Consider the following 27,507-nt stretch of genomic DNA (forward strand, 5'->3'; position numbering starts at 1 on the left):
TGCCTCCGATTGCTTCGGGCATTGTTGATGTGCGTCATTACGCAAACAAATGAATCGCGCATTTACGAAAATACACACAAGTTGGAGTGGAAATGAAAGAAGAAAAATACGCATTGAAATCGAAAATACAAAAATATTATGAATATTATTTACAGAATTGTATTACATTACTAATTGCATAAAATTCATACAATATGGTATGTAAAATATTAAATTGGCATAATATAATATTTTTTTTTTTATTTTTCTTTGGAAGTATTCACCAGATGGCGTATACATTATTTGTTTTTTACTTTTTGATGTGTGCTCGCGGTTCTGTTGTGTTTGTATAATTTATTTAGCGAATGCGAAAAGCCGACCGCGTTTTAATTCATCAGCGATCGACCGTCGACGTTTGATGTAACCCGTGTAGCGGAATCCAGCGCTATAATCGGATTTCGTTCGCCGTTTAGTTGGCGTTTAGTTAGGCGCTTGCTGGTTCGCGTTTTCGTTTTGCTCCTCCACCTCGGGATTACCTTAAGCCCATTATTAAATACCATACAATTTCCGCGCGCTATTCACAAACTGTCTATTTTTAATATATTGGAATTAAATTCGCATTCTTAACTTGATACTTTCAATATATCATCAAATTAAAAGGAAAAACTAGTATATTAAATGTCAAGGGCGCTAAGCGGCACTTTAACAACGTTTAGCGACGCAATGCTTACGCTATTTTGTATTTTGAACTATTTTATCTATTTGAACTTTTGTATTATAAAACTCGCGCAGACGCAAGGTCCACCCCGTGACTAAAGCCCGTAACTAAAGTACTTTAGTCACGGCTTTAGCCGTTCGTGTTAAAAGTATCACTTTCGGAGTCTTAAAACCGTGGAAAAACTCGAGCTTTAAAGGTGGAAGTAGAAAAACATTTATTTATTATGTAAATGTTGTTTTGCATGTTTCGTAGATAGTGTGACAGAGTGTACGTTTTTTGTTGTGTTTTATACGAGGCTATTAAGCATTGAATCACATGAATATTTCACGCGTCGAAGGAAAAACAAAAAAACACTGCATATTCAGGTTCACAGGGAAAACCTGTGAGTGTGCGTCTAAGCCGCGGTGTCAAACTGTGTAACTTATGATCTCTGACCTTTTCCAGCTCGAGTTGAGTTTTCTTTCGCTTCCGCTTTTTGACTCTTACTTTTTACTGCTTCCCATCCAACTTGTACGTTTTGTCCGAACGTCTCAATTCTGACATACAGAGTCACACTGTGTCCTTGTGTGCGTGTGTTTCGTTTTTTGTCTTTGCGTAACTTTGATATCCGTCTATATCCGACGTTTTATTGCTCTTGCAAGTCGCTTCGTTTGTTTCATTCATGTTTTTATGATGCTCGCCACGTTTGCTGGGTGGCAACGCGACGGTGTGCGTCAAGGTTGGTCCATTTCTCAAAGGACGAACGCTTAAGTCTCACGACGCTGCCGTGTGTTGCCATCCGCGCGTCGCAGGATAATCCTCGCGGCAAGAAGCAACGCAAAAAACAGGGACAAACGTGCTGTGAAACGTAAAACGCAACTAATGCGCATTCAGTACATTGGGGGACAAAATTGCGACAGATGAAGACAAACTCAACGTAAAGACTTAAACTTTTGAAATGTTTAAAATTTACAAAATTGTATTAAGAGTGGGTTTTTCAGGGATAATATTAAGTTTTTTTTATTAGAGTTTGAGTTATTACTTTTATGATATATTATTTGCCAAAATGTTTCAGTTTTATTAAAAAAAGAAACATTTATTTGGAAATTATATTGAATTAGCGAGATCCTAAATAAAACAGATTCATCGTTACCTACTTCAAATTTAAATGCTTATTTTTCTTTTCTTCGTTTCGAAGTTTAATATTTTTCCGTTTCTGCCGCCGCCTACGGAAAATTAATATCTTGGTATTCACTAAAGATACTTAATATTTTGGAATATTCCCACTGGGAACGGTTTTCAAATTGAAATATCTGTTTCCTCCGCTGCTTATTTTATAAAATTGAATTATACAATTATTCAAAACGTGTTGTTCCCTTGAATAAGGTTTATTTTGACGACACACAGTACACACAGAAACGCCTGAAATATGTTTTTTGTTGAATCTTTTGTTTCTTTAAAAAATGTTAGTATTTTCGAATTTCAAGCGAATATAAATATTTTTGCTCTCAGTAACGAAATAATTGATATACCTACATTAATTAATAACACGCTGTCAATTTGTACGGCGAGAATGTTTCGTTCGTGTTTCGAAAATAATTATGAATTTCATTGATGTCCTTGGTTACACAATCTATTTTCCACCCGTTCAGCCCTACAAGCAATATTTTTCATCATTAGCATGGAAAAAATCAGTGTTCAGAATTATATAAAATATAACTATTGATTCTGTTCGTTTGATATTTTTTGATATTCCAGTCGCATCGAATGTCGTGCAGTGTGTCCACTCACGCGAAAATACACAAAGCACGCAAACATTAACATTTATGTACGCGATTGCAGTCATAGATGGTAAAGTTTTATCAAAAACTTAATTTTTCTTATTTTGGATAAAAAATATTGTGTGTACAACGTACAAAAGACGAATAACATTCAGAGAAAGTAAATACTCCTACACGGTACTGAAATAAATATATTTTATATCAAAAACACAATTTCTCGCTTTTAATACCACACAATAAACTATTTAATATCACAAAAATATACCTCGGACGTGTATCATTCCGTCTGCGAAGCAGAACCAGGCAGAACAAGTGTTTAATCACATATAAATTGTGTAACGAGGTAAGAAAGTGACAAGTTGAGAAAGTGATGACATCGCACTTCCTTCGAAAAGGGTGTAAGCACCAAGTGGTGAGCGCGTAGAAAAGTTATTTACGTCTCTCAGCCTGAATACCCGAACACTCAAATATCCAGCGAACGCAACGAACAAGATGAATTTTAAATGAAAATGAAAATATAAACCAGCGTCATGTACACGTCCATAAAATATTCAACGCAATTCCAGTGGAAAATTCAATATCAACCTCACATGCACCTAGGTTAATTTTTAAATTTAGAATATAAGTACTGATTGTCTTGATTAAAGACTGCAAACAACTCAATTTGTTTGTGCTGCTCGTTGGGGAAAAAATCATTAATTTGATTTGATTGAATTACTTTGCAGCGGCGTGTACACACAGTCGGGGGTTGCCTGATTAAAGCCAATCGATGTTTTACAACGCCATCTCGAGACGAATAGTGTTCATCAATGTGCAAATGGAGCAAATGAAATTTACGATGGAAATCCACGCGTGGAAGATGTACGGTAATAAAATTTAGTTACATTTATTATTTACTATGTATACGGAAAAGGTATGGGATTTGTTGAGTCTTGTGTTTTGGTTGTTGAAAGGTTTGCATGTTGGCAAACACGTCCTGAGTTTACTCAGTTTACAACCCGAACGAAAACGAATGGCCGGAGTTAATTAAATTACAATGATTAATTAAATTTCGCATGCCCCGCATTCGTCGACGGTTTATTTTTTCGGGCAGATCGCCCAAAATGTTCAAGCTGACTTTTCTCTTCATTGACTTCCAAACCTCCAGAGCTGGCTGGACTCGAGTGGCAAATCGCGTTCGACTTTCATTAACCGGCTGGAAGCGCACATCGCTCATCGCACAGCATCGGTTTTTGGTTTGGCGACGCGCCAAATTGACGAGAACTCACTTCGTGAGTTTTTAATGCGTTTTTACACGACACATACACCGGTTTTCGATTTTAATTGAGATTCATTCGACGACATTAATAATTATTACGTCGTGTAATGTACTGCGTACGTGGTAACATCATCGAATTTAGATTTATGCCGTTTCCGAGGATTTGCACCCGTTGAATTGCAGCGTAAATTTGGATTACGGCTGTGTGCAAAGTGCAAAACTGAAGCGTGAAAGGAAATTTGCGTCTGGTGGTGGAAATATGCGGCAATAAAGTTGAATAAAGTTAGGAATCGATTCGGCGACGAAAAGACAAGACGCCGTCAGCGCGAAAACGGCAATACGCATCGGAAAAGCCTCTTAGGGAGGGCACTTTCCCGACACAATGGAAAATTTCACATTTATTTCCTACGTATATTCTCACAAAAGCTTTAAATTTAGGTTATGTAAATTCAAACTGTCAAAAATGTAAAAATTTAGGTTAGTGAGGAAAATGTCATGTGTTTTTGCATTCGAGGCTGGAATAATGTCATCTGTTGCGCTAGATTCGTTTGCTCACGGAGCAAATGAAGTAAATAGCATTTGCGACCCGATTCTCCCGTGACACCAATGGCGTCTCGATCGCCGAATGGCGGCGGGCGGCGATGAATATAGGTCGATCGCATCCACGCACTTCTCTGAATGCCTCCACTGCGCCGCCTGTCTCTGTCAATGTTTGCTGCACACACATGCCAGTGTGTGCTCAAGCAAGCCGGCGTGATTGATGACGTCGTCATGGAGAAATAGACCACTGCGGGTGGAAAAAGAGCGAAAAACGACTTGGGAAATTGTTGCACGATTTGTATGCTAGGCGCGCGTCCGAAACGACTGCGGAGGCGCTGGGCGCGCGCGGTTTTTGAGATGATTTGCGATTGTAATTCGAGTGGGAGCGTTAATTAACTTGTTATCTAGTTGAAAAGTTTTTAAGAGCTTTCGGTTTGATATCGGGGTGTGGGATGGGAACTGACCTGATTCTCGCTGCTGAGCAGCTTGAGCTGGTCATTGATGAGGCTGTATTTCGCCGACTCCTCTTTGCGCAGCGCGCGCTCCTTCTTGAGCTCAGGACTCCAGAAAGTTTTGATGGAGTGCATGGAGGAGCCGAGCTTCTGGTTGGTGAGCTCGAGCTCCTTCTTGAGATTGCCAAGCTCGCGCTGCAGGTCGGAGTTTTGGTGCTGCAGCTCGCCGAGGAAGGGCTGATGACTGGTGGGCGACTGACGTGCCGAGCGCGGATATGGGTCCTCGTCGAAGTAGAGGCTGCGCTCGAGACTGCGGTCGCGTCGGTCGCGTATCGGAAGGAACTCGCGGTCGTGGTCTACGCCACCGCGGTCCAGCGACTGGTAGCGCACCGACATGGGGTTGGCCGGGCGCGTCGCAGAACGCGACCGGTGGTGGCCGGGGCCGACCGCCAGCGGCCGCCCGCGCTCCTCCATCAGCATGGGGCTGGCGAGCTCGTCGTCGCGGTAGTAGCCGTGGCCGTAGCCGCCGCCGCCCGCCACGCCGCCGAGTCCGTAGCCGTGGTCGGGCGAGTTGTTGCCGGAGCGCGTCTGTCGCAGCGGCTTGCGGCCGCCGCAGACGCCGACACCGGAGAGGCCGACGGGTGATCCGCCGGGGTATACGCCGCGGCTGGGCGACCGGTCGACGGTGGGCAGTCTCACGCCGCGCGGCGAGCGGCTGCCCCCCACGTACGCGTCGCGGGACATCTCATGTCACGACACACGCACCGCACTCGTAACTGGCCGAACTCAAAGATGGACGGCGCACGCACGCCGCCGCCGCCGCCGCCGTCGCCTGATCAATGAACGCCCGTCGCGCGGGTGTAGGTGCTGCGCGTACGCCGGCGCGCCGCCCGCTACGCCGCGCGCCCCCGCATCGCCGCCGCCGCCGCCGCTCCTGCCGCCTCTCTGGCCGCAATGATCGCGTTCTTTTGAGATTCTCCGCCGGCCAGCACCTTCTGCACCACTTCTGCACTAGGAAGCACTCTACGTCTAGTCTTGCGTAAGTCTGGCCACTCCGCCGCCGCCGGCACCGTGCCCTCTCGTTGTGGAGGCGTCGATCGCGCGACGCACCGTTGCTCGATGGCGAGCGCTCCAAGACCGACTCCGGTCTGATTGCGCGGCGCTCGTCGGCGCACCGCGAGGCGCGCTGGAAAATTGGGTCAGACGCGCGCATCTAAAAACGCATCCGCACAATTTGCAATAAAACAACAATATCAACTCATAAACTAAACATTAATAACATAAAACTTATCATATTATTACATTAACATCATAAAAACTGAAAAAACGCGTAAAACACGCAAAACTTTTAAAACTCATTATAGGCAACCCAATATACACCGCAAAAACAGTTTCATAGTAAATTTATCAACTCTCAGGCATTTTATTAGGTTTTCCGGATGAATTACAATTACAACACAACAGAATAAATTTAGATATAATACATTTAATTATCCTAGTAATTTTGTATATCCCTGTACCCAAGCCAACAGTTTAATCGTAATTATTCAATCGAATTAAACGCACGCATGCGACACAACCATCGACGGTCACAATTTCAGCGTACCGCGCTTTCTATATCTCAATAATTTTAATAATAATAAAAAAAAATTATATAAAGAACATGCATCGAGCTTACAAACGCCGTAATTGCACCTTATTTGTGTTTGTTTCAATAAAATATCAATATAATCGACGCACAACGCCGACTCTTCCCCTGCTTCGCTCGACTCCATCGTTTAGAATTATTATTAGGCGATTGCTTCCCGTGCGTCGGCGCTGCGTAATATCTTCATCATTAATCAACAACAACAGATACGTGACAACAATAAAACACTACACGGTTTGTAATAATCGTAATGTACCTTCATCACTCTTCGTAATAAGTACAATACTGAAGCACGTTAATTAGGCCAAATTGGGGGCCGCCATCCTATCCCACCTGAGGAGGCGGCCAATTGTATAAGTACACACTTTGTATTAGTTTAGTATCTCTTCGATGGATCAGTTTCCATCGTCGCTTATCATCCTAGGCGTAATGTTCGCAAAAAATGCACCAATTCGTTCGCGGCAACGAGTGAGTATAGTGAATACAATCATAATAAAATTCGTAAACGTTCGGAATGACTCCAAATAATCTCATCAATAATAGTAATAAAAAACGATATATAAAGTATTACTCCTTAGATTAAAGCTTAAATAATAAACAATAGTACGGTTTTGTTTGTGTTTCTGCGCGCGGCCATTTTGTGCGCGCCCGCCATCTTGGTCTAGAGTTCACCATATCGCATCGAAATGAAAATCGAATGTGTCGGTGAGTTTTTGTTTGTTTTGTTTAAGTACTTACTAAGTAACGAGTTAAAGTGCATTCAAAGTGCGCGTAAAAGACATTAAGAGAGTAGTAATGAGCGTAAAGTTGGCGCACGGGGCGGCGGAAGTAAAAGGATGAGGGCGTGGCGAGCGGGGCGCGGTTGAGAGAGAGAGAGGGTTTGTTTTGGGGTGGCGCCGGGGGCAATGGGGGGCGGACTGCTATACTTTTAAAGCGCTTAGGCACTTCTTTACGTTGTGCAGCCAGCTCTTGTGCGGTCATAGCGGGCAGTCAGACCGATAACGCTCCCAACGCGCGTCGTCGCTTTCGTGCGTTAGGTAGCGCATCCCAATTTGATTTTCGAGTGTTCTCAGATCACACCAGGTTTGATAATCCTGAAAAAACAACAAAAAACACGCATATGTAATTTATTTCATTAAAAAACAAAATGGCTGATATTTACCTGTAGCCAAATATGCAGCAACGATTTATCCACAGTGTAACGCTTTCTCTGTTTCACTTGCAGGAGATTATTGATAAGATCGATGGCGTCCGATGAGATTTCCTTCCATGGATTGGGAGGATACATAAACGCCGCGTTTTGAATTTGCTCGTTGATGTCTTCGTCCTCGTTGAACGGAAATGTGCCGCTTAGACTCACGTAGACTATGACTCCGACGCTCCACATATCCAACGATCGATTATAGCCCTTATTCCGAAGGACTTCCGGTGCTACAATAAAAAAAAAACAAGTAAGTTTATTAATTCTTTTTCTTTTATAGGCAACTAAACATACCTAGATATGCAGGCGTGCCTACAACAGACCGTCTGAAACTTTTCTCGCCAATGATCCTCGCAAAACCAAAATCACACAGCTTCACCTGCGGAAACTCTGCGTCGGAACTCAATAGCACATTCTCCGGTTTCAAATCGCAGTGTACGATATTCTTGCTATGCAGATGTTTCAACGCGATGAGTATCTGCGTGATTAAAAATTTCGTCACGCGTTCCGTCAATCTGCCTTTTTCATGCGACAGAATCATCTCTAGCATATCGCCTTTCAACTTCTCCATCACTACAAATATTCGTTCAGGAGTTTCAAACATTCTCTCTAGGTTAACCACACCGCCATGTGAGAGATTCTGCAAGATGGCGACTTCGTTCTTGAGCTGCGCTTCCTGTTTCGTGGGAAAACGTAGTTTATCGATTACTTTGATCGCAACGGCACGATTTGTCTTGCGATGCACTCCGCCATACACAATACCAAACTGCCCCGAACCGAGGACTTCATCAGGGAATATCTGGAAGATCTGACTCATGTCTGTAACTTGTTCCTCTGATTCCCCCTCGGCTTCGGAGCGCATGTTAGCATTTATTGGAATCAATGCTTGGCGAATGGAAGTCTCCCAACTACGTGCGAGATAAGCACCTATTCCACTATCAGGCGGTGGAAGAGTTACATTTCCGCCATTTTCTTGCAGTTCATGCAGCGGGTCCTGCCCGACGAAGTAATCGATGTTAGCAGTGCGCAACTCAAAACAATGCATGACTTCGCCCTGTTTCAAGCGTGCTGTGTCCACAGTCAATAAATCAGCGAGTGGTATATCTTTGTAGTATTTCGAACCTTGGTCGCTTTGGAAGAGCGTGATCGATTTGGTGTCCAAGCGCCAAAAATGGCGTCGTACAGTGCGATCCTTATTGGTAAAATGCACCAGCCAACCTTCTTTCATAATCTTCGACCCGCGTCGTTTGGTATGCTTGACGGATTGCACAATCCGCTGCAGCGGGATGTTGGCGCTGGGTGAGGACGAGGAGGATGAGGGTATTGAATCGTTGTCTTCGGTGTCATGCACCGGAAAGGCTTCCGGATATGTCGTGCCATTCGGCACTGAAATGAGCGGCGGTGTCGGTATATCGGGTTTCTCCCATTCGCTTTCATCCTCTGTCAGATGGCTACAGCTGGATGCTGATGATTCAACATCGGCTAAATTTGCTATGGAATTTTAACATGAAATAATTTTTAGTATTTTTTTGTTTTAAGGATAAACTTACATTCATAATGGCCCGTTTGTAATTCACCGGTGCAGTCCTTGGGTATTTTTTCGATGCACTTTTTGTGTGCGTTATAATTGCAGTCTTTGCACTGCAAGCCCTGCTTGAACAGCCCTTTGAGCAGTTTCTTGCAGTGCTGGCAGACAGTCGGGCGCGTGTAGCTGTGCAATACAAACGTGTGCGGAATACGCACACGTCCAGAGAGCTCTTTCTCCACCCATAAAGGCCGCCCGCCTAAATTCGGCGATTTCGGTATCAGCTATAAACAGAAACACGTTCACAGTGAAACAAAACACATATTCTACCACTTTATTCGTCGTTTTTTTGGGAAGGTATATGGAAATAAACTCAAATCAAGGAAGAAAAACAAATCAAAAATTCAAAAATAATAAAATATATTAATTACAATTCAAAATAACGTTGTTGTATAAAATTCGTAAGTATAAGAGATTTCGTAAATTTGATCCATTGTAAAAGTAAAATGTCATAAAAAGTTAAGATCTATATACCTTCACCAATATATATAAAATTTATAAATATAATACTTTGTTTCGTTTCGAGTAAGTATAAGTACGGTTGAAATGAATCGATGTATAATTAATCGATTCCGGTAAAGAAGTTGGTAATTCTTACCAGAGTATTGTCATCCTGAGTGGCGTTGGTGTTGTTCGTCGAAGACGAATTGCAAGAGTTCCCTGAGCAATTCGAGCCGCCGGAGGGACTGCGCGGCACTTGCAGTTGGCCTGAACGGCGTCGCGTCTTATCCTCCATCAGTACATAGGTGCAATTGTTGGGCACCTTCACCACGCAGCGCTTGTGATAATTCTGCCCGCAGCCATCACACTTCAGACCCTGTCGCACTAGTCCGAAGAGCATCTCGCCGCAGAAGTCGCAAAACGTTGGAGTCTTGTAGGAATGTACGGAGAGAGCATGGGGCTTTACAATAGCCATATCGGGGCTGGCACTGGTTGGTGGAGCTATGGAGGTAAAGATAAATGTAATTTATAATTTTTAAATTTAAGTTTTAAGCAAGGTTTTTGAATGGAGACTATCGACAGTTAAAATATGTTTGTTTTGGTTTGCATTCACAAATCATTAGGATTTTTGTTCTAGAAACGAGTGAATCAATCAACAGCAGCATATTTTAGGTGTTTCTACTTAAACAAATGGGTTTTTCCAGAGAAAAAGAGAACATATTGCAGTAAATTGCATATAACTATAACCGATACATTGCACTAATTTTTAGTATTTAAAATGGTAGAGCATTTTGTTTCTGAAGGAAATATCAAACATATTAAGTATTTTAAAGGAAAACTTTAAAAATGGGCATATTAAATATGCAAAACAAACGTTTTTCAAGTATCCTTTCGAGAGCCACTCTTAAAATACAAATACCAAAGACTTACTTTTACCTGTGAGTACAATCTCAACCAGTGTCTCATCTACGATATCAGTAGCTGCATTGATAATTTGCAATACATTATTGGAATTGTATTCATGTTTGAATATAATTATTCTATCACTTAAACGATTAATACCATGGTCTGGAATCTGCAACAATAATATTTTTTTTCCAGTTGAAATCAATTATTTATCAAAGTGGTTGTTGAAGTATTGCATACCTTGGTGTTTATAAAGTCACATGCCAAATCCTTAATAGTTTTGAGATTCAGGGAAGACTGAGGCACTGTGACAATGTCCCTGGTTAAACCAAATTGAAAGAGGAATGAAATATCAGGGCCCTGGCTCTCCATTGTAGCCGCTGCAAGTGAAGAGCAGAAAAACATAAGACACACAATCAACCAACAAGAAGTAATGAGGAAGAATGAAGCGCCCACACGGCCACACAATATACAAACAATATCCTGATGAAGCACAAATTGATTGGATTGGATCGAAGGGCGCTCCGCAGGCGCTCAATTTGGCGAATTAGCTGGAAAACACTTGAACTTAACGCAGTGTTTTGTGGTGTTGGTTTCTTTTGCGATGCGCGACGAGGGAGTCACGCATCATGCGCGTTTATTAGCGCTTAATAAACGACCGCACGGGCAGCACCCATCGGTGTACCGTTAGGACACCTGCTAAGGTAAATACTGGGATATGGGGGACTAATTGGGACGCATCCACGTACGGCACACGCACTTCTTTCTTACCTGTGCTTGTCGTTGTTTCGTTGTTGTTCCAGAATCCTCCTGCCCCTGCTGCCTACACGCTACCTAAACTATCACTGCCGTGGAGGAGTGCGCCTTCCTACGCGGCGAAGCATCTAACAACGGTCCGGAAGCGCGAGTGGTGCGAAGGAGACGCGAACTCAAGTTCGTTCAAAGGCAAACATGATGACATATTGACAAGACAAGAATACTGCGCTTTCGTCGCTCCGCACGTAATTATAACAAATCCACTGCCGCTGCCACCAGTGTGCCACTGCGCAAATCGATTCGAGCAGAGGAGTTCCTATCTTACAGAAAGTATTCATAAAGGTCACATTCGCGTTCAGTTTCGGTATTAGAATAGATGACGTTTTGCTTGTGACGTCATCAAGACACGGGTTACCAAAAACTTCTCATTCTCAACATAAGAATTTTACAAAAGAAAAACATAATTTCTTACAAATATTACAATTTTTAACGGAAAAACTTAAATTTACTTCATAACAACTTAATTGTCTTTAAAAATTTTAATAATTGAGCAAACTTTGCAAAAGTAAGTTTTCCCTGTTTTCATAATTAATTCCATTGCGTTATGTGGGTTGCATAACTTTCAGGCGCTTATGTCAGCCGTGAGAAACACGAAAATGTTAACGTCACTAATATTTGTAAACATTTTTTTATCTAAATAATCGCGTGTTGCAAGCGTTACAAGTGCTACAAACATGATCGAAGTAAATGCAAAGCTCCTCAAGGGCCCCGTCTATCTCTCCGGTGAAACTATAGAATGCAGCATAAGTTTTATCCATCCGAAATCACTACAACACAAAGTATCACAAAGTAACAATGATGCTTTTGAGAGTTTGGCATGGGCTTCCGCTCAAATTCACTGCCAATGTACGACCGATGGTAAAGTCAGCAAGCTGAAACCAGACGGAGACAGTATGGCTTTCAGTGATACAGCTCTTCCTGTGAATACACAAGATGCTGGTTTGCAGGAAATCGCGACAAAACCAAAGATACTGTTTTGTGATTTGAGGTTGTCTCCAGGTCAAGCTAAAACTTGTAAGTTATTATATTAAATAAGTAAATATTATATATTAATTTATTTTATTCTTCAGATATCTACAGAGAAAAGATTCCTAATGATGCGCCACCATCTTATCGCGGTCAACTTGTAAAATACTCCTACAAAATCACGATTGGCACGCAGCGTGTAAACAGCCCGATAAAATTACTAAAAGTCCCCATTCGGGTGTTACCAGTCAACATAGGAATGGATGTTGGTGGCTTGTGTAATGAAACATCAGATGAGTTATCCCCGGCGAATCCTTTCCTGGAAGTCCGTGAAAAGGAAAAGGAAATCGAAACACCGTTCGATCTTGCACTGCAAGCTCTACAGAACATCACAGCACGTCGTAATCCTAACTTCTACATGATTTCCAATACCTGGGGCAAAGTAGCGCGCTTTTGTCTCTTTAAACCCGCATATAAACTTGGCGAAGATATTATTGGCACTTTTGACTTCACGGTCGCAACTGTCAAATGCGTACAGGTATCTGTTTCACTTCAATGCGAAGAAGAAACCACAATTGAAGACAAAACGAAACAAACGCGCATCATAACATTCAGTAAGCATCATGAGGTGTGTCTTGGTTTACAACACACACAATTGATCCTCCCGATTCCTTTGCATTTAACGCCGGCATTTGAAACTAAACTTGTTAGTTTAAAATGGCGATTGCATTTTGAGTTTGTAACAAGTACATCGCCGAAATTAGATGGTCCTAAGTTAGAGGATAGTGATTGGAAAGCGCCTGCTGAGTTGCCAATTGAGACTATGGTTTGGAGTTTGCCTATTCGGCTGTTTTCCACTTCTCCTGAACAAGTTGCTCAGGGATTACAGGCTAATAACTCATATAGGCTGGCAATTAGATAAATTTAGATATTGTTAATTTATTTATTACACATTTTAATCTTTTGGAGGTCGTGCTGGTTGAGCAATTGTATATTATTCTAAAATGATCTAAATATTTACCTAAATGGACTATTAATAGATTTATTACCTTGTGACACGGATAGAGCTCACTTTCTGGTAGTGTAATTCAAATTTTCTATGAAGTGATTGTTTAAAATGAAACAAAAGAGGATCGTTTTATGTTTTTGTTATAGATTGTTAATCTTATAAACATTTACTAAAATTACTTTCATAAAACTGATTCCATGCATTTGAATGACTCGTCAATTTTGGTTTTTATGGTTCTCTGTTCTTGATAAACAAATAACACCTTTATCAGGACCACGTTTTAATTTCGTTGATTTATTATAAGTCAAAATTCAATTATTGCATTATTTACACATTGGATTTAATATTTTCTTTCTAAATTATTTCGGAAAACGAAGTAATTACTTAATTTACGTAAGTTTAATCAGAATTCTAGGGTTTTTATGACTTACTTTGAATATTATTTAGCAATTCGTGGCAAATTCTTGAAAAATGGCAATAAAAATAAAAAGTGTATTCTAAGTTGCCTACGTTGAGAATCAGCAAATGAACTTTGTTTTTCTTAGTGAGGACCTACGTCCTATTAATTTATTTGTGCGCCTCGTTTGTCTGCTACGCGCCGAACAAAGATGGAATTATATAAGTGTACATTTAATTCAACCCGACAAACGAATGGCATGAATAAACGTAAATCGCGCAAGAAAAGATCTACGCCCGGCCGCGGCCAGTGCGAATGTTACTAGAGTAGAAAGAGAAGGATAGAATGGGGTTAGACGATGCGGTGGCGGAGACGATAGGCAGTCACAACACACCGCCGGGCAACACAGGCGCACCGCGACTCACACACGGCGCACACAGCGAAGCGACGGCACGCCATATTGAATATCGGTCCACTCGTTAGCCACCGCCGGAGTGCAGCGCGAGTTTTTCGGTTTTTCTGGTGCGCGGCGCGCGTCGTGCACACGAGATTCGCACACCGGATAAAAAAAACCAACAACCACGCGCGTGTGATTACCGCGTGCGGGGTGCGTGTGCGAGCAACGAGTGCCGCCGGAGTGCGTGATGTGGCTGTAGTGCGGCGGCGGAGTCGGACTCTTCGGCGCGCGCGTGTGCATCTTTTTCGCTGCTGCTCGGAAGTTGAACCGGTGAAATTCACTCGGAGTGTTTTAATTAGTGCATCGCGCGACGCGACGCTGCCAGTAGTCGGGTCGGAATCGCAACGCATCGTCCAGCGTCACAAAAGTCACGATCGACAAAAGTGGCGAAATAGTTATCGAGTGGATTTTTGGTGAAAACTGAAAAGTTCGTTGGTGCGCGGTGAGTGGTGAGCCGTCCGGCGCTCATGCATGTGTACGTGTACACGCGAGATAATCGATTTGTCAACGCGGCCGCGGCCGACGATCGCACGCTAATCGCCCTGCCGGCGGTGCAATCGTAATCGCCACCAGGAAACAATCATAGGTAATGATAAGAAAATTAAACGAAATTGTATCGATTTTGCCTACATTCCGAAAGAAGCGAAAAAATAACACGCTGGATTTTCATTGGTCGGCCAAAGCAAACAATCGCTATCGATAACACACAAGCATTGATATTTGCGATTACAAATGGCTTCGTTTCTTTGGCAGAACAGGAATTCAGTATGGTGATTAGCATGTTTGGCGTTGTGTCGTTGCTTGCGATTAGGAAGCGCGACGCAGGTGAACCTCCGCTGCGCGTCTTCCCTCTCCGTCGCTGCTTCGCGCTCATCAAGCTACCGGTCGCATTCGTACCGAAACCAAACCAAACGCACCGATCGTACGTGTTCGTGTACGTGCAGTACGTTCATTTGTTTCGTTTGATGGCGCGTCCTGCGCCGCAGCCGCACATCTCATAGGTTAGTTTTATTAATGAGCATCTCTTGTCGAACGGGTCGGCGGCAGTCGGTACCACCGCGGGACATCGACATCAAGCATGAACCACAAAACCCACAAATTTCCCGTCAACCGTAAACACTACTCCAAACATTACTCGAGTAATTCGGCGTTTTGTAGCGCGTTTGTTGCTGCTTGTGTAATTAATCCGGTCTTCGTCGCCGCATTGTTTTCGGGTGTCTTTCGGGCGTGATCGCCGACGCTCGTTGTCGTCTGATGATAAAACGTGAAACAATTGATACCGAATTGTTTGCGCGTCGCCATCGCGCTGTGTCGAGAATGTAGGTGTGCAAGAAGAAAAACGAAATTCGATTATTTCGCTAAAGAAAGTGAAGTGAGCGGATTATCGAGTTGAGTATCAAAAGGGAGCAACAAGAGGTGGGTTGGACGGACGGACGCGTTGCTAGCCTGCTTGTTGGCTGCTTTGACTTGGACGACTCGCCGACGACGACACACAGCAGCGGTAACAGCCATTACATTATTCCGATTCGTCGAAAAAATAATTAAATGCGCGTTCAGCCAGCGCACGCACACACTAAACAAATAAATATATTTCTTACTAGAAAAATTATTTCCAGACGAAAATTTCGCAATATTACAAATTTCCAACACAATATTATAAATTAATCGAGGTTTTTATAATTTTAAAATGTCAATGTGTCATCCGTCTGATCAAACAAAACACAATCGGCGCGCAGCACGCATGCGCAGATTATAAAATAAATAAATTTCGTATTCATTTACATTGCGCGCACATCATTTACAAGATTTTTTCGTCGTGTAGTTTGATTCGAAATTAAATTGATGTCGTTAGCACTACACTAGTGTACGACGACTCGATAGCGATTGCGTTTTTGTGCCGCTTTCGTGGCCGGTGCACATTGCACAAGTACAGTTACGTAATTATTTATAATCACAGCGAGACGCGGACGTTCGATTCTCAGAGACTCGAGTGATGGTCGGAAAAAATAGATTTTACCGTGTTTATATCTATCACACATTTTCTACAATGTAGTAGTTTTGTTTAGAGTAAATGTGTGCGTGTGTGTATTGTGTACATTTCGGGGGCGCATGCGGCGTGCTCGTGTTGTGTTGTGTGTGTGTGTTCATTGTTGGCTTCCGCCTTTGTTAGAAAGAGCGAAAAGTTGATTTTCTCGATTTCCGCCGGGTGGCCAACGCGCGCACGCTCAAGACTACAGGAAATTTAATTATTAAATATAATTAGTATTTTCCAACTTGCAATGTGATTGTTTTGGAGCTTGTTCATTGGGCGTGTTGTAGTAGAGTTTTTTTCGGTGTGTATGTGTTGTAATGAATTCCCCCACCATTGTGCGCTTATTGGGTTTATTAATATGTGCACTTATCAAATATGGTAAATAGTATATTGTCAAAGATAACGATTTGGTGGCGAGCGTATAATTTATTGAATTGAGCCGAATTATTTTCCTCGCCGGCCCGAATGTACTGATAGCCGATAACGCAAACAATGCGTTTGCATTTGTTTATTAGTCATTAACTTTTATCAACTCGTCCATCTGACCGAGTGCGCGTTTAAATTTTCTACAATAACTGAATTTTACCGTGTGCGTACGCTTTAAAATAAAGCGCAGCAGCGGTGCTGTTTGTTTGTCATTAATTTCGCATTAATGCGCATCGATGTTTACAAAATATTTCGCCCGTATTTGCGCTAGGCGATGCGTTTGTTTAGTATTTAGTTTAGTTTTCGGTGGATGTTCTGCGCGGAGTACCGCAAACGCGCGCGAGTCACTTAACCGGCCTATTAACAGCAATTATTGCATTCGTGCGTTTTGTACGCGCCAGCGTGCGCGCGCGCGTGTGTTGCTTTTTGTTCTGTTCCACTTTCTATCATTTGCGCGCGTTCCGGCGACGTGATTCGGCTAAACGTTTAGCGGAACTCGTCGTCCACTCTTGCGAATGACTAAACTAAGCTAAGCTGGGCGCGAATCGATGCGAGAAATGAGAAATGCGTATGTGTAGAGAAGCATTTTTCAACAATTTATGCAAATGCAAAAGATGTTCATTTCGCGTCGAGATTGGCAACGTCGCTGATGTGTTTGTACATACATACACACAGAGAAACATTTTTAAAAACACGTTTACGATCGCTGTTACTTTTTCGGTGTTGCCAATTGTGAACGCAATGTCGCCCTCTTATCTATGACCATGAATAATCTACTCGTGTTACACTCATACGTGTTACATTTTTGTTGATAGTCGAAGTCATCCAGCGGGGATTGATGCATTGCGCTAAACATTATTGTTTTTCGATTTGCAGCTTGTCCATCAGCCCATTGACGACGCCGAACCGCCGAAGGGGTGATTTTCTTCTCAATGGAGAAGATGGAAGTTGATGAGGTCGTGGTCGATTTGAGTGTTAGGTATGTTGTTGTTTAATTTTGTATTGGATTGCATTTGATTACAATTGTGGATGTTTTTAGTGCCCCACGGCCGCCGACGATACCGATACCGCCTTCGATTACGATCGAGCCTAGTTATCCGTCTCTGCACGTGAATAATTCGAGCAGTGGAGGAAGTGGTGGCGGAAGTGTCGGAATTGGGCTTGGTGCGAGCACGACTACCGCGACGATTACGAATAATCGACGTGTGCTACGCCCGCGACTAGAGCGCAGCTACGTGGAGAGTCCCGACGTGCTCATCAACGGGTCTCTGGATAAGGAGAAACCGCGCACGAACGGGAACGCTGCTGGTGGTTACAGTAGTGATTCGAGTGAGGGCGAAATGCCGCCACTTGCTCCTATAAAGGAGCTTAGTCCTTCTGAACTTCGTCAGAGGTAAATTTTACATTTTCTTGGTTATATTTTATGTTTTATTATTATTTTTTTTTTTAATTTTAGGGAAAGAGGTTTGCGAAGATTGCGTGAAGAACTTCGTGCAGAAGAAATGAAATTGGTGCTGCTAAAGAAACTGAAGCAGTCACAGGCGTTGAAGGAGAATGTCGCCGTCCTGCCGCCGAGCATACCGCAGTCGGCACTACCGCCAACTGGCTTGCCCAGTGGTCTGAGCATCACGCCGACGACGGTGAAGGTGCCCAGTAAGACGCAGGTGCCGCAGGCGGCGCACACGCGCCCTACCACTGGCAGCGCGCACAAGCCGGGACAGATGAATGCAAGCGGTGTGCGAGGTGTAAGTACCTTCCAATATTTTTTTAAACTTTGTTTTATTTTATGAGGAAAACAAACTAATAAATGCAATTGATTGTATTGTAGCAACCGCCGCAGTTGTCTAGACCTGGTTTGCACGGCACGACGATATCCAATTCGCCGGTGAGCAGTCGTGGAACGAACCTCTCGGTGCCGCAGCCGCAGTCACGCAACCTTGGTAGGAGCAGTGGGTTCCCGCCTGGGGTTAAGGACCTGCCACCGTCGGTGACGATTACGCCAGCGCCACCTCAACCAAGCAAGGTAAAGCATTATATATTGTTTTCTGCAGGATTTCGAGCGGTTTTTTGAGCCATCTGTTCATGTTTTGTTTGTTTTGTGCTGCGAAGACGGCTAACATTGATGGGAAGAATGTGGTGGCGAGTCCACTGCCACATCCTCCCATTTCCGAGCAGGTAATCATCTCAAAAATTATTCAAATATTTGATTTGGTTCGCTCAATTGGTCAATTTCACTTGGATTTTTGCCAGATTAAACTGGAGAATTAATTTCAATTCGTGTGTTTCTTATTCTTAGGATCGATCATCTCGACCTGCTGAAGATAATCAAACGCCTGCACAGCGGCAACAGGCAGCTAAACTAGCACTAAGGAAACAACTAGAGAAGACATTACTTCAAGTAAGTTTTGTTATTTTTAAACCTTTAATAGTGGCTAATTTGTGTTTTGTTGAAGATTCCACCTCCTAAACCTCCACCACCAGAGATGCACTTTATTCCGAATCCGAGCAACACAGAGTTTATTTACCTCGTGGGCTTGGAGCACGTCGTGGACTTCCTCACCAAGGAGTCGAAGCCGCAAGCACCGATTGTTCCCTTCAGCTGCTCCCAGTGCAATTCGGACTTTACGCCTGTGTGGAAGTGGGAGCCAGTTAAAATTAAGGGCAAAGGTAATATACATTTCTTTTTTTTTTTTTTGTTAAAATAACATAGTGACTTTTATTATTTTTCACAGCTAAAGAACACAAAGTTATTTGTGAGCAATGTGTGACGACAAATGTGAAGAAGGCGCTCAAGCAAGAGCACACGAATCGGCTGAAGACGGCGTTTGTCAAAGCACTGCAGCAGGAACAAGAAATCGAACAGAGACTTGCACAGGTATGTTGAAAAAGCAACAAATTTTATTAACATATTCCTTTATTCATTGGATCATTTTTTAACCTTCCATTTTAGGAATGTCTTGCTTTGAATATGTCCTGAGCTATCCCTATATCCTCTTCCTGATATTCCGTGTTTGTCGTCCGTGTCCCTGGTAAATTAATAATTGTGTGCGATTTTCAATGTGGATGCTTATTGTCGCGTGTTTGTCTCTTTAGAATGGAGTGTTTGCATCAAGCAGTCCAGCCCCGTCGCCGGTGACGCCCGAAGTTGTGGCTGTGCCGAAAGCGGCGACGCCCACGCCCGCCTCGCGGCACGCCGCAACCCCGCCAGCGCCGCCCTCGGCGCAACCTACCCCGCCGCCGGCGCGCAGTTCACATTCATCGAAGAGTTCTCGCGCCGAGTCATCATCGGCGGCGCAGCAAGCGGAGAACGCCTTTGGTGCTGCCGCCATGCACGCATTGCAAAGACAACTTTTACAAAGTATGATTAAATTAATTATTTTTGTGTAAACTAATAATTTATTTGAATGTTTAGCATTGCAAGCTGGTGGACCAAACGCAGCGCATATGCTGCAGTTCAATCCGCTCTTCTATCCGTATCAGCTGGCGATGGCGCAGGCAGCAAGCGGCAAGGGAACGCCCAACATGGCCGATCTGCAGCGCGTCGCCGATATCCAGCGGCAGTACCTGCTCGAAATGATACCGCCGCCGAGCGGAGGCGGGCAGCGCCACAACTGGAAGACGTGATGCGACGTCGCCGACGCGAACCGAACCTAAGCCGGACACGCCGTTCAGTGATACAACCGATTTTAGTTAACACGTTTATTTCCACGGAGCTGGGCGCGTATGCGCGACTTGTCGTCGTCATCGTCGTTTGCGCCTTCAGTTAGAAATGCCAATTTCCTTTATTTCGTTATTATTCATAATTAACCTAATCGCATTAAGCATAAAAGATACCTATAATTTTTGGAGTAACTATTAATTTTTCGATTGGACTACGTTCTACGTTTTAAATAATGTATAGATCTCAACCGTGTGCAGGGGGGCGGAAGGAAAGAAAGAAAGAGAAAAAGCGGTAACAGAAAATCAAGCCCGAGCGCCAGCAATCGAGAAACACGCAGTGGTCACTTTATTTTTAGAATTGTTTTAGTTTCACTGCCTCGTGCGGTGGTTGCTTGCGCGCAGCGACTGCGCGAAACTAAAGTTAAACATTTTGATAATAACATATTGATTGACGCGATGCATACAAGTTGCAAGTGGTGTGTGCAAAGAGAAATTTCCGTGTGTGACGAGAAATCACAACTGTAATGACTTTAATCGAATGACGCGCGACGAGAGGATGTACGGCTTCGTTGTTTTAGTTTTGTTTCTAGTTCGAGTGGAGGAAGCAGAGCAGCTCTCACACGCAGAACACTTGCATGTATATAAATGTTTTTACGGTGTACATTATTTTTACTAAGAGGCGATGGCTTACTTGAGATGTGCGGGCAGCGGGAATGAGGGGGCGTTGATTGTGTAAATGCGCGAACGATTGCGACTTATTTTCATTAAGACTTTGTACACACATTACACACACACACACACAAGTATTGAATCGTTTTTGGCAAGCCAGCGACACACGAACGTAACGGTGTGTTGATTGAATGACAACACATAAATTTTTCGGCCTTATTACGTCGATGTCATCGTGAGATCGTGAAAATTTTAACAATGTACATAGCACATTCTACAAATTTCGTTCAGACGTGTCCCAAAACTAAATTCGCAAACGCTTATCGTACGTTACACATTCTTCTTAAACACACAAACACACACACATGAAAAACAAGAGTCAATGTAATCATCCACGAAAACAAACAAATTGAAGTGAAAAAACTATCAAGATGTATTTATTCCATCGTATACTTTGCTTTGATTAACATTGTTTTCTTTATTTAATCATCGTATGGATTATGGATGACTACTACTAGCGTGAGAGGGTCGGGGGAGGTGGAATTTTTGAGAGCGAGCGAACGAGTACGTTTGTAAAACTTTTGTAACACAAAATAATATGCTCAATCGATGTGTCTGTTTCATTATGTACCGACTATTTCAAATAGTAAAATTGATTTTTTGAACTCAACACATGCGCGCCCAAAAACTAACTTAAAATTAATAGTAGAAAAACATGCTATCACGCTGCTACGGTTAATGCTGAAGTCGCCAGTCGGCGATTACGTAAAATTATCACTTTCTTTAGATCCTCCTTTAAATCTCTGGGTAGTTCCAAGTTGTCTACTGCTTCCGGTTGCGCGAATAAATTCCGGATTGTTAATAACGCATGGTATCGCAATGTGAGCATCGGCAGCGTTATTGCCACGACTTTTCGGACTTCCGGCGGGGGTATGGGGTACACAATATTGGGGTTTGCATTATTTAAGTGTTCCCTGGTTGTTTGTGGTTGATAAACATACTGGCGCTCTAACCACATTCGATCCTTTGTGAGCACATCCTGGGCAATCCAAGGATGCGTTTTGAATGTGTCTATGTTTGCATAAGATCTGGCTCCAATTAGTTGATATCTGATACGTTGCCCGGTATAGTTCAACCAGATAATCTCTATGGTTCTATTTGTGGTGTTTACGAATCGCACATAAGAGCGCTCCAGGCATTCCCTGGACCGCAGTGGCAATAATTCAGCATTTTCTTGATTGGGTTCATCGTGATCCTAAAAAATATTTTGTTTTGATTTGGAGGTTAGTTTAAAAGCATTGAAGTTTTCGTATACGATGGCTATTTGCGTGGCGATTATTGGCAAAGACGTGAGTAATATTAATTTAAAATATGTACCTCCATGATTTAAAGTAGTTTTGAAGACTCGCAGAGATAAATGTTGAGATATTTTACGTGTTTTCACAAGTTTTACGACGTAAATTCTTTTACTTTGTGTCATAACCTAAGACTTTGACCTCGGGCTTGAAAGTAACCACTTGTTTTCAACAATCATTCATTTGGTTATTGATAATTACAGAATGCACCTAAATATTTCACCTGTACGAAACCGGAAGAAGAACTTAATCTTCAGTACAAAGTTTTGTCATCTTTGGATATCATTGAGGAGAAACTTAATGGAACAACAAAAATTCTGATCATCGAGAATTGTACTTAGGCAGTCTTTATTCACTTGAAGCTCATAAAATGTAAGTTGTAACGTATATTTTGTTAAATCCGTTATAAAATAATAATATTTTTCAGTTATGGATATGTTACAAACACAAAAATTAAGTTTGTGATTGTTGTTGATTCAATAAACACAGCTTTGAGGGATAATGAGATTAAATCAGTAAGTATTTCAGTGTTTAATACTTGTTTTTATAGGTCATGTCGTTTTATTAAATAATTATTGTTTTCTTCTGCAGATGTTTAGAAAATTGCATTCCATTTACGCCGACACTGTATGCAACCCATTCCATATTCCAGGTGAACAGATCACATCAAAGTAAGTTTGCATTTTTTAATTCCTTCTATAAATTGCGAGATTTTTTTGGGATTTGTTTGATTGCAGACAATTCAACATAAAAGTGAAGAACATAATTTCAGGCGCTGCATGAATTGCCCACTTTTAAGTTAAAAGTTTAAATATTTATTGTAATTTTAGTTGTAGTTTAGTTACAACTAAACTTACATTTAAGTTTGAGTTAAAATTTTCAATAATTATCTTAAATTAATTTACAATTAATACTAATAAATGAGATTGACTTCACAATTGTACTTGTTGCTAAATAGCACTTAAGTTAGTTGGTTTTGGGGTTTTCGTATTTGGCATTCGCTTTGAAACACATGATTTGCTCTTTATTCTCGTTGAAAATTCTCCAGTGTAAAGTAACTGCCGACTACAACAAAAAATTGATATGTGTTATTTAGTTGGTTTTATTTAATAATTAGTAATTTATTTACTTACTTGAACATTAGGTAAAGTAGAAAAGTCCATGAGTGCCGAAAAACTTGCGTTAGCCGTGCCACGTACAGGACACTCAATTTGAGATGCACACAAATCTCCAGGAATCACAGTCAGCGGGACGTTAATGGTGTTAAAGATCAGGAATACTTTTTGAGTAAGCGTGTGACTGTCCGGACCTACATAATAAGAGAAGAAGCAATTAACATCAAACAAGTAAGTGCATAAAATCTATTTTCGCTTTAAACCCGCATAAATGGTTGCCTATAGTCAAACAACATTTTAAAATTTTTACTCACTTCGTCCGTATAATTTGATATTAATATTGGCGGACTTTCCTTTCGGCAAAATGCAACTAGTCTTGTTGCATCCTTCAATGTCTACGTCATTTAAGTTGTACTCTGAACCTAAAAATAATTATATCAATAATACTTTGATGAACTCTTCAAATAACAATCAAACTCACCGCAATCATTATAAACAACTGTGTCTAACACAACTTTACCGAAAATGGTACAAAGAAGCAACACACTTAATAGTTTATGCATTTTGCGCGATTTATAATCAAATTCTTTTTATTTATGCTGGATGTATATTAGTCTTAAAGTTTGCTGGTTGAATAACTGATCCACCGTGTGCGGCAACAAATTTATCGATGAGATACGACATAAAAAAAGTTTATCGAGCGTAGTAGCTAAACCAATAAATTATAAGATTATTCCCAGTAATAAAAATCGTGATAATCCTATTGTTTATCGCAAGGATTTACTTGAAATCCGTCCGAATCCGTTGCAGATTTCGCAAAAATAATAAATAAAATCGACTGATAAAAACTACATCAATGACACATCAGGACACAGATTACACTTTTAATTACATTTGCGCCGTGGACCTTCGATGAATTACGTATATTGTAAAAGTTTTGTGAAATATTGAAGTTTTGCTCTCGTTTTCGTCTATTAATAGAAATGGCGCATGATTGAGACTCATGATTAGCGGTTATAAATACAAAATGTGTACTCAATTCATTTTTTATTATCTTATCAACGCCTTAATTGATAATAGAGTAATACAAATGAGATTAGGTAACACGATTGTGTTAATGTAATTAAATGAAAAGAAAAATTTGGCGGTTTATCGTCGATCAGCAGATACGTTTTGCACGTAGGAATAAAATGTGTGATTAATTTCTCTTTGGTGGTATGTCTTCGTTTTTGTCGTCGGCGTCGCTAAGGTCAAACGGATCGCGAGTGAATTTTTTTGCATCTCCCGCATCTCGGTACGCGGTAAGCGGATGAGACAACGAAAGTAACATTTCTTCGTGTACGTTTGCACATTCGTACTTTCTCCTTTTATACGTATTTATTTCATATGGCACGTTTGATTCTAACTTATCGTTTGTACATATACAAAAATGTATTAAAACGAATGCAAATCATTACTTTCGCCCACATCATCTGGAAAGATCAGTTTTGGAAACATCAGAAAATATTTATATTACATAACTGCCTAAAAATGGTCAAGATATAAGCGATGAAGAGTGAAGTAAATGGCCGCTTCAGTCGCGTGATGAAAAATAACTGGCGATAATATTGATCAGTTAAGGTTTTAATGTTTTTTGTGAATTTCTTACGCTCAAATCATTTTTGACCATTGAAGTGTTTATATTTAATATTGATGATTCTGGTGGAGTTTACTATACACATTTGGAAAATTTAAAAATTAAAAGTTTCTACATATTTGTTGCTATATTTTAGCTACACCACTGGTGATGTGCCAACATTTAATAATTCCGATTTTTTTATTTTTGCGATCAAAATTTGTACAAAACGCTTGCTAGTTACTGTTTAATTTCCTGAAAATTGATGGACTGTGATGTACAGTGTTTTTTGCTTCTTATATTTTGATTTTTTTACGTTCTATTAGACTTCACCTCCTTTAAACGCATGTCAAATTAAAGTTTGCGTATTAAACTTACAAATAATTGTCGGTAATGCGTAAAGATCATTGTGTTACAAGACATTTTGGAGGCACGTAAAATTTTATTAACTTTATAAAGCTCCATAAACGTGTTGCAATCGGGCGTTCGTGCGACGATTGTCGTAAATATCAAAGTTAATGATGCGTTGTTGTCGATTTGGTGGCGACGCTTATTCTCTTCATCGTCTTCACCGTTTGACAAGCAGTCAATTCATTCGTCAACAACGTCGCGATTATGTCACATTGATCGCGCGCCGTCGTTTGAAATTCATCGTCAGCGCACAGAATTACTTCACGCTCACTGCGATCACGGCACTAAAATTCAAATTTTACGATTTTCGATTCTTTGAAATCGTCTTTTTGTATTTCCTGCTTGTGCAAAATGAATGCAATAATATTTGTAGGTGGTGATCGTGCGTGAGGTCTGCTTCGGTGAGCCGTTAACTAATCGCTGAATGGATGACATCAATCCTTTTTGCGCACGTTTTTCCTCTTTTTCCTTCGCGGCGCTCACCGCGGCGCATTTACTGCATCGTTAATTGTTGATGCGTGCGTTTTTGAGCCTATGTGAACTATGCGCACCGCATGTATGCAAATATCTAATGGCGCAGCAGAATATTCGGTTTTATTATTATGGCGATTATGCCGCAAAATGCTAAACGAATTATGAAATGTTGTCATAATGGCGATTTCCATACTCGAATGCCGCGAATGCGACAATAACAGGCGGCGAGTTGACATCCGCTCTTCGGCGTGTGTTAATTTTGAAAGTTGTTCCGAGTACGCGCTGCTCTTCTCGCGACGCGCCACATTAGGAATTAAATTAATTCGTGCTTGCGAGCGCATTGTGTCGTTGCGCAAATTTGTTCATTTCGTGCAATCGAAATAACGATGCTAATTGTTTGGTCACACCGGAGCTGAGCAAGGAGAGACGAACGCGCGTCGCGGTAACGATACCTAATTAATTATTGCCACATTTACTAAATTTTGATGAGTTTCGAGGATTATGAGGTTTTTCGAGGCCTTCGCAGACGAAAAAGATCTGCAATAGTTAAATACTTAAAAATATTAAAGTTTAAATGTTAAGGTACTTTACTTCTACTTTTCTACCGCCAGAGTTAAATTACAAATAGTAGTTACTGAAATTGGCGCTTTTTGGAACTTAAATATTTTGTAATTAACATAAAATTAGCACTGCTGAAAGAACTACTTAAAGTTGTTAAATATTAATTAAATTTACTAACGAGGAAAAATAGGAGAAGCAAAATTGCCGTTTTGTCACTTTTTTGTCTTTTAACGTCAGCTTCGGTCATATTTTCCCATTGTTTTTGTAAATAAACGTGTTATGATTGCACTACACACTAAGAAATTATTGAGCTACTACGCATGCGCGTCTCATGAGATAAAATGTTTATTTAATTCAAAGAAGTGCCATCTATGTTTGAATTAATAACTATAACTATCATAGAATTGCTATTTACACTTTCATCTCATATTTAACTATGTTAACATTTAATTTTTCTAACAAAAATAATCCTATGTCTTTCTCCAAGGAGTAATCAATATTTATAGAAAATATCAATCAAATTGGTTGAGTAGTTTAGACAATAAAAGGGAACAAACAGACAAATTAATTTTGCATTTCAAATATTACTACATAAATGAAATATGGGTTTTCAACGCAATAGTGGACCACCAAAATTGTTAATGAAGCAAATATATTCATGTAATGTCTTGATATTAATCACTGAACCACCCGTACTACAGCATAATACGTTTATTATTAATTAGTATGAAGTAATACTTCTACTTTACATGTCCATAAACCTTATTTTTGCAACTAATCGGATACATTACGTGCATATCAATAAATATACACTTACAAATATTTGCGTTGACTAATTATATTAAGTTTAGTAGCTGCGCATGTGTACATTTGAATGAAATCATTTGTAAAATCAATTTTACGACGAAATCAACGTATTTGTCCATGCAAATATTTGCATATCAAAGATCCACTTGTGCGTTAAAATTCAATAAGATCTATTACAAATCGCAACTCATGCGCGCCCATATCTACGCGCTTGGGAATGAATGAATGAAATAAAACGCAAAGCGCTCT

The 27,507-nt window shown here is 41.2% G+C and overlaps 7 protein-coding genes and 1 long non-coding RNA gene across 14 annotated transcripts in view; 4 read left to right on the forward strand and 4 right to left on the reverse strand.

Annotated features, from left to right (window-relative positions):
- brp (ELKS/RAB6-interacting/CAST family member bruchpilot) overlaps nucleotides 1-5,863 on the reverse strand; it is a 22,925-nt gene extending 17,062 nt beyond the window's left edge. For 3 of the 5 annotated variants that reach the window (XR_010549671.1, XM_065310969.1, XM_065310968.1), the window contains exon 1: nucleotides 4,720-5,863. Coding sequence is in view for 4 of the 5 variants with exons in the window: in XM_065310969.1 (XP_065167041.1) it covers nucleotides 4,720-5,451 (732 nt within the window). In the remaining variant the exon portion in view is untranslated. The remainder of the gene's footprint in view (nucleotides 1-4,719) is intronic. The other 2 variants (XM_065310966.1, XM_065310967.1) reach the window with 2 other exon arrangements.
- Nucleotides 1-8,070, forward strand: part of LOC135798221 (uncharacterized) — a 26,049-nt gene extending 17,979 nt beyond the window's left edge. Inside the window, exons 2-4 of the long non-coding RNA XR_010549679.1 lie at nucleotides 3,183-3,323; nucleotides 7,581-7,783; nucleotides 7,837-8,070. This is a non-coding gene — a long non-coding RNA (uncharacterized lncRNA). The remainder of the gene's footprint in view (nucleotides 1-3,182; nucleotides 3,324-7,580; nucleotides 7,784-7,836) is intronic.
- On the reverse strand, nucleotides 6,176-11,502 carry PKD (serine/threonine-protein kinase D3). 2 transcript variants are annotated; one of them, XM_065310971.1, is made up of 8 exons: nucleotides 11,260-11,502; nucleotides 10,729-10,868; nucleotides 10,519-10,657; nucleotides 9,740-10,083; nucleotides 9,107-9,365; nucleotides 7,851-9,047; nucleotides 7,518-7,786; nucleotides 6,176-7,449 (listed from the first exon to the last, which is right to left on the reverse strand). In XM_065310971.1, exons 2-8 carry the CDS (start codon nucleotides 10,858-10,860, stop codon nucleotides 7,333-7,335), a joined length of 2,457 nt encoding a protein of 818 aa, XP_065167043.1. In that variant the 5' UTR covers nucleotides 10,861-10,868; nucleotides 11,260-11,502; the 3' UTR covers nucleotides 6,176-7,332. The 2 variants fall into 2 exon arrangements, with proteins under 2 accessions (XP_065167043.1, XP_065167042.1); XM_065310970.1 differs by having other exon boundaries at nucleotides 10,513-10,657; nucleotides 11,260-11,500.
- A 78-nt stretch (nucleotides 11,503-11,580) lies between these two features.
- LOC135798212 (RAB6A-GEF complex partner protein 2) lies at nucleotides 11,581-13,481 on the forward strand. Its single transcript, XM_065310975.1, has 2 exons — nucleotides 11,581-12,318; nucleotides 12,375-13,481. The coding sequence occupies exons 1-2, from the start codon at nucleotides 11,979-11,981 to the stop codon at nucleotides 13,190-13,192; spliced, it is 1,158 nt and encodes a 385-aa protein (XP_065167047.1). The 5' UTR covers nucleotides 11,581-11,978; the 3' UTR covers nucleotides 13,193-13,481.
- A 588-nt stretch (nucleotides 13,482-14,069) lies between these two features.
- On the forward strand, nucleotides 14,070-21,590 carry simj (transcriptional repressor p66-beta simjang). Of its 2 annotated transcripts, XM_065310973.1 has the most exons (11): nucleotides 14,070-14,719; nucleotides 17,468-17,570; nucleotides 17,631-17,984; nucleotides 18,048-18,336; nucleotides 18,420-18,614; nucleotides 18,701-18,766; nucleotides 18,888-18,989; nucleotides 19,045-19,258; nucleotides 19,324-19,466; nucleotides 19,685-19,949; nucleotides 20,004-21,590. In XM_065310973.1, the coding sequence occupies exons 2-11, from the start codon at nucleotides 17,524-17,526 to the stop codon at nucleotides 20,213-20,215; spliced, it is 1,887 nt and encodes a 628-aa protein (XP_065167045.1). In that variant the 5' UTR covers nucleotides 14,070-14,719; nucleotides 17,468-17,523; the 3' UTR covers nucleotides 20,216-21,590. The 2 variants fall into 2 exon arrangements, with proteins under 2 accessions (XP_065167045.1, XP_065167046.1); XM_065310974.1 differs by lacking the exon at nucleotides 18,701-18,766 and having other exon boundaries at nucleotides 14,072-14,719.
- Vhl (von Hippel-Lindau) lies at nucleotides 21,330-22,453 on the reverse strand. The gene is made up of 2 exons (XM_065310983.1): nucleotides 22,298-22,453; nucleotides 21,330-22,175 (listed from the first exon to the last, which is right to left on the reverse strand). The coding sequence occupies exons 1-2, from the start codon at nucleotides 22,301-22,303 to the stop codon at nucleotides 21,642-21,644; spliced, it is 540 nt and encodes a 179-aa protein (XP_065167055.1). The 5' UTR covers nucleotides 22,304-22,453; the 3' UTR covers nucleotides 21,330-21,641.
- On the forward strand, nucleotides 22,173-23,213 carry LOC135798218 (trafficking protein particle complex subunit 2-like protein). The gene is given in 6 exon segments (XM_065310986.1): nucleotides 22,173-22,269; nucleotides 22,479-22,587; nucleotides 22,590-22,647; nucleotides 22,703-22,790; nucleotides 22,867-22,946; nucleotides 23,013-23,213. Coding segments are annotated over 6 exon segments (414 nt in total). The 5' UTR covers nucleotides 22,173-22,236; the 3' UTR covers nucleotides 23,059-23,213.
- Nucleotides 23,068-24,049, reverse strand: LOC135798216 (mite group 2 allergen-like Ixo r 2). Its single transcript, XM_065310984.1, has 4 exons — nucleotides 23,872-24,049; nucleotides 23,705-23,812; nucleotides 23,409-23,584; nucleotides 23,068-23,340 (listed from the first exon to the last, which is right to left on the reverse strand). The coding sequence occupies exons 1-4, from the start codon at nucleotides 23,951-23,953 to the stop codon at nucleotides 23,242-23,244; spliced, it is 465 nt and encodes a 154-aa protein (XP_065167056.1). The 5' UTR covers nucleotides 23,954-24,049; the 3' UTR covers nucleotides 23,068-23,241.
- Between the last annotated feature and the right edge of the window lie 3,458 nt (nucleotides 24,050-27,507).

Source organism: Atheta coriaria, unplaced genomic scaffold (genome assembly GCF_025399875.1).
Source record: "Atheta coriaria isolate IRGN ID8LTWV9N9 unplaced genomic scaffold, Caltech_Dcor_3.1 hic_scaffold_9_pilon, whole genome shotgun sequence".
In the NCBI taxonomy this organism is placed as follows: Eukaryota; Metazoa; Arthropoda; class Insecta; order Coleoptera; family Staphylinidae; genus Dalotia; species Dalotia coriaria.